The 6,000-nt window shown below is 51.3% G+C and overlaps 1 protein-coding gene across 2 annotated transcripts in view; it reads right to left on the bottom strand.

The window, feature by feature from the left end:
- Positions 1 to 2,600: 2,600 nt before the first annotated feature.
- The window catches only part of Hoxd3 (homeobox D3), a 36,199-nt gene continuing 32,799 nt past the window's right edge, over positions 2,601 to 6,000 (bottom strand). For both annotated transcript variants that reach the window (XM_021180923.2, XM_021180919.1), the window contains exon 3: positions 2,601 to 4,193. In XM_021180923.2, coding sequence (XP_021036582.1) covers positions 3,436 to 4,193 — 758 coding nt within the window. In that variant the 3' untranslated portion in view covers positions 2,601 to 3,435. The remainder of the gene's footprint in view (positions 4,194 to 6,000) is intronic.

The following is a 6,000-nucleotide window of genomic DNA, read 5'->3' as shown; positions in this document are numbered from 1 at the left end:
CCTCCTCGTCCCGCCCCCCGCGCCCCAAAAACTATGGAGAAAAAGGAGGTCTGCCCAAGGCTGGACCGAAGTCATCCTGCCCCTTCTTCAAATGAGAGACACCTCCCAAGGCCAACGCCCTCCGGAGGGGCCCAGGTGCTCCTCCCTTCTGTCATCTATTCCGTCTGGCATCTATTCCTCTGTAAAGGATCAGAAAGGAAGCCGCTGGCGCAATGGACTCTGGACTTCAGGTAGACCTGACTGCTTTGGGGCATCCTCAATCGGGCGGTGAAGCCTCTGGGGGCAGAGGAGCGTCGTGGGAGATGAGCGTCGTGGGAGAAAGACAAGCTAGGCTGATGCTTCCCTACCCATGCCAACTTCCCGCGTCTCTTCTTGAAACGAGAGCAGAGGCCTGAGACCCGGGCGCCATTGCTGGCCAGGCTCCCCTCCCCCACACTCCTTTCTTTGCTTCTCGAAGACCCGGGAGGGAGGAGGCGGCGGGCGCCTCGGTGGATAGAGCTGCTATTGTGACCTTCCCGGGCTGAGCGGGGAACCCAGCGGAGTGTGTACTGCCCGCGGTGGCGGGGGAGGAGGTGACTGTGCAAGCCTCGAGTGCAGAGGGGTTGGCACCCGGGAATAAATAAAGGCTTGCAACCTCGGGCACTTGGACCCTTCGGAGAGCGTTTGGTTGTGTTTAGACTTGGGTGCTTCCTAACACTAATTGCAGGCTCAAGAGGAGCGGAATTTATGGCGAAGGCCAAGGCGGCTTGTTTATAATTTATGAAGTTTTAAATGGTTGTGCCGCGGGCCCAGCTCTCTCGGGCGGGCGGCCGCGTGGGAGTGTGCCCTCCCAGAACTCGCCGCCGCCCCCACCCACGCTAGGAGTGAGTGTGCCTGTCACGTGACTCACGTTGGTGGCAGGGAAGAACCAAGCAATTCTCTGAAGTCTCCAGAACTTCAGAAGGTAGGCGGCGAAGGCGGCAGGTTGGTCGAAGCGACCCCTCCCCCTTCTTCCAACATCCTCCCTCCACCGCGGGGCCTGTGAGGCTGCGGCTGCCTAGACAGTGGGAACCCCCAACCTGACACTTCCTTAGAGCCTATGTGTGAGAGGAAGCTGATGTCAGCCGGGCTAGACACTGTTTAAAGTCTAATCCATGAAACCCTAAGCCACAGATGACACTTGGGTTTTGCAGACACCCGCAGACTCAGCAGATACTCCTGCGGTAACACACCGCGCTGGGAAACGCCTGGAGCCATGATGCATTATGTATTTTTATTATTATTTATGGTATGAAGAGGAGATGAGAGAAGCCGGGCTGAATCTAAACAGCCTGACAATTCATCTATTTAATATTTAGCCAGTTAAGAAAGGTGGCTGTGGTTCCCTACGAGGCAGCTAGCATTTCTTTGATTTCCGGAATAGCTTAAAAAAATAATTTCTTACAATTATAAATTCTGTCTAGGAATGCAAGGTTCAGAGAAAACAATGTTAAGCCTTGAGAGTGGGTAAAATATGCCTTCGATTGAAGTCATTTATTCTGTTGATACAATTCTACAACATATATACTTTAAACTTGCTCAGATAGAGTGAAATTTAGCAAAAGGATAACCCCTCCCACCCCCAACCTAACATGCCATTTTTAAAACAGCACAAAGGAACATGGAAACTAAATATTCTTTTGAGCCATCATTACTGAGCGAAACACAAACATCCAAATAGAAAACGGTTGCTGTTGCACCAGAGGAGGAGAAGTTATTTCCACACAATGGGAATTTCACCTCGTGTCACCAGGCTGGTAGTGGGAGTTGCATATTTGCCAAACCAACTAAAGATGCGTGGGTGGACTTTGCTGAAATACAAAATAATTGAACCTTGTCTGAAGGCCTTTTTCCAAGTGCTCCCTTCTATAGAAGTGGGTGTAAGTGCTCGACCCTAGAGCCACACTAATAATATTTACAAAACGATTATAAATTCTGTAGACTATTTGCTCATTTTGCACAAAGAAACAGGAGTAAGCAAGGTGTTTATACGTGTTGTGTTCCATTAATGAACCTTTCGTTATTTTACATTGTGAAGAATGTTTGTTTTCTTTAAAAGTGAACTGCTGACCACAACAAAGGAAAAAATTGTGAGCACTTCCTAAGGGGGGGGGGGGACGGGAAAAAGCCTGATGCTTGTCTCTACATGATCATTTCCTTTTATACCATGACACCTTAGCTTTTCATCGCTTAATCCTGCCTGTTTCTCTTATGCTTTTTCTTTGATTGTCAGGGTTTTTCCCCAAAGTTTAATTTTTTATTATTTAATGCAGAAAAAGTGAACACACACACCCGCCCATGTGACGATCATGTATAGAAAGAGCATGCAGGTGCTCTATTGAGACCCTATTGCGACCGCCCCCACTTAGAGGATATCGAGTTTGCATCCTTTAATTACTGCCGCTCAGTTTTAAGAGCTTAAATGTAATCAAGTATTTCTCCACGCCAATTTTGTGCAATAAGTTCCGAATAATAAAATATTTTTCAGAGGGTCCTTTCCCCCCCCCCCCCGGATCATACAGAGGGATGAAGACAGAGTGATCTGCTTGCAGATGTGTGCGATTAACACAGATACACTTCCAACTGAAAAAAGGTTTTATTCTAAATGTTTGTTCAAATAGTACCAGACAATTTGAAATCAATAAGCTGTGTCGAGTGGTGAGGGCTTCGGCTGTTGAGAAACGACTAGCGTGAGTCCTGCCACCGGGCTGCCTGACTCTACCCATGAAGGACCATTTGTGATCTCAATCCTTTAACATCAACTACAGACACCAGCCACGGTTACAACTGTTCAAAACTATCCTCTCAACTAGTTCAGACCAAGGGGACTAAAGAGGTGAAAAGTGGCCCCCCCAAGGCCTGGGAGCGCGTACCTAGGCCCGGCCGCAGAATTCTACAAATATACACATAAATACATTAAGACGAGGATAAATAATCAAGGAAACGAAATTACTCGCTTCAAATAATAAATACAGATTGTTTAGTCCGATGCAATCTTTACAGGAGGGGAAGGAGCATTATAAATTAAGGTCTCTGAAACTAAGCTAGACAGAAGGGCCAGGCCCGGGGTTCTCCAGGCCCTAGTCCCTCTTCAGGACTCGCCACGGATGGGTCGAGGACTTACCTTAGGGACACCATTACCAGATTAGAGTCCCTCGGTCCGCAGTTTATGGCACTGTCAGGTTTACAGGGGAGGATCCTTGCGGCTGATTTACGGCGAGTCACCCAAAGGAGGACGCGCCTGGAGGGGAAGCCCAGTCGCGTCAGCCCTGGCCGCTGGAAGCCACTCGTGAGGCAACCGCCAGGCCAGATCAGGGAGGGGGGTTCCCCTAAACTGCCCCTCGGGCCCCGCCCCGCCCCACCACCACCCCTGCCACCAAAACCAGAGAGGTAATTGCGCCTGGCCGGCGGCAACAGCTACAGATGTGTCAGTTTGGGGGCCTCGGGCAGGCGTCCCTGAGACGAGTGGTGAGCCGAGAGATCTGTGTAGGTGGGATGAGGGTCGCAGGGTCCGTGGTGATGGTTGCCAGGGATTTGCGCGGCGCAGCTGTAGTCCACGCTAGCCGAAGACGGGTGCGAGAGGTGGCCCAGATTGAAGACCGGCCCGGACGCGGGCGCCATGGAGTCGACGAAGTTGCCGCCCACGTACACCGGGCTGCCCTGCAGGTTGGCGCTGGCGAAGCCGCCGCCGTTGCTCGCCATTGGGTGAGGCTCGAACTCGGGCGCCGGGTACCGCTTCTGCTGAGGCAGGCAGCTGCTGAGCGGCGCCGTGTAGGCGGCCAGGCCGTACATATTGGGCTGCGATTTGGCGAAAGCGGGCGGCGAGGGTGCGTCGTAGGCCAGGCCGGGCACTGGCGGCAGCTGGCCGGAGTAAGCCACGTGGCCCGCCGCTCCTCCAAGAGGTGGGCTGCGCTCCGGGGACTGACCGGCTGGAGAATGCAGGATGCCCTTAGCCTTCTGGTCCTTCTTGTACTTCATGCGACGGTTCTGGAACCAGATCTTGATCTGGCGTTCGGTGAGGTTCAGCAGGTTGGCCATCTCCACGCGGCGCGGCCGGCACAGGTAGCGGTTGAAGTGGAACTCCTTCTCCAGCTCCACCAGCTGAGCACTCGTGTACGCCGTGCGCACCCTCTTGGATGCTGGGCCGGGTGGACTCTTGTCCTCGCAGTTCTCTCCTGGGCAAGGAGGGAGATAGAGAGGGTGCTGAGTGAGGAGTAAGGAACCCCAGAACGGAAAGAGGTGCTTCTCTGTCTCCATGTTCCTCCCCGACTCTCACCTCCATCCCTATCTAGAGCAGGGTGGGGTCTTTTGAGAGATAAAAGTCTTTTGGGAACACTCATCCCACACACTTCTGGGCCTACCTGTCGGTCGCACCTGTAACCTCTCTGCCTTACTCTGCCCTCTTTCCCCTCCATCCTAGCCCTTCGTTTCATCCTAACCCAAAGGCCATAAAGGACATTATTGTGAGGCTATAAGCAGCTCATGAGATGCTCTCCCACCAAAAGAGCAGACTTCTTTCTCCGAGCACCCCTCCCAGCCTCTGCTGCTGGGGACTAAGGTGGCAGCTCAAGCCTGCCTTGTCTGTTTACAGGTCAAACAGTCCAAAGAGCCAAGAAGGAAGTAGGGGGACTTGACACCCCACTCAAGCCAGGTGCACCCAAAGACAGGGAAGTGATAATACCCTCCCCAAAGATACTGCCCTGGAGTTTTAGGGGATCCCAAGGCCAGGCTGAAAGCATGTCGCATAAGGCAGTGCTAGGAGTAGCAGGCTCAGCACTGGCTTCACCTCCCCTGCCACCCCTCAGCTGCTTGTCCACTCCTTCACTGGGAAGACAAATGGATTTCTCCTGGGAGGGAGGGCCTGTGTCTGAGCTAAGGAGGGAGGGGCAGAGGAGAGAGCTTTCAGGCAGGAAGACACTTTCCCTTAGGAGCAACAGCCCAGGGAGCATCAGGCAGAGCAGAGACCTGATAACAAATCATATCCTGGACTGAAGACTAGCCCTGGACCTGGAAAATAATCCCCATCAAGAACACAAAGCTAGACATTTTCAAGAAGCAGCCGTCTGAGCAACCAGAAGGCATCAACTCCTCACCATGCCCAGGCATCAACTCCTCACCATGCCCAGGCATCAACTCCTCACCATGCCCACCTTCTTTCAAACTCAGAATGGACCACTCTCAGCTCTAGAGTCTCCCTTTCAAGGGCAAGAAAGGGACAGCTGCTCTTGTTCCTAATTATTTTCTCCCCCCTAGAACATGCTCTTCCCAGTTACAGCTTCACTAGAGTGGGCTGAGCCTCACAGTTATGCCTTAAAGGCCTTGTAGCCATACCTGTTAGATTCAACTGCAGCACTTTGCAGTTCTGTGGCTCTGGGAAAAGTGAGGATGTTACCTTGTATCTATTTTAAAGCGTTCTTTGGAAAGTTAAATAAAATAAATGGATAATGTTTATAATTTACCTAGGCATGGGTCTTTTTCTTCTGTATGGGTGTTGTTTGTTTCTACTTGGGTTTCTCTTTAAAACAAGGTCTCTTAAAGGATCCTGGAAACTCACTATGCTTCCCAGACTCTCCTTGAACTCAACACACTCCTGTCTCAGCCTTGAGTGGTGGGATTATGGGTGTATGAAACTACACCCAACCTATCTTCACATTGAAGGGCTGTTAAGTAGAAGAGGAGGCGGATTTAGGACCAGCAGCCTGGGAAGGCAGATAATATATCAATATAAGGAAGGACTTCTATTAATAAGTATCAGACCAGTCCAGCAGTGGAACCAGCAATGAAAGAGTGCCCTATCTCTGCAAGGCTCTGTACCCAATCAAAGTCACTAAAAAGGATAGACATTTCTATACAAGTGGGAGTTTGGATACATTGTTGCTAAGGTTGCCCTAAGAGACCTAATAGACTCTTGATTCCTGGGTAAAAGGTTCTTGGGGCCCATCTGAAGGGACTTGGTCCAGGGATGACCTACTTAGAGAACTA

This window comes from Mus caroli, chromosome 2, assembly GCF_900094665.2.
Source record: "Mus caroli chromosome 2, CAROLI_EIJ_v1.1, whole genome shotgun sequence".
Taxonomy (NCBI): Eukaryota; Metazoa; Chordata; class Mammalia; order Rodentia; family Muridae; genus Mus; species Mus caroli.
This window is presented reverse-complemented; position numbering and strand designations above follow the sequence as displayed.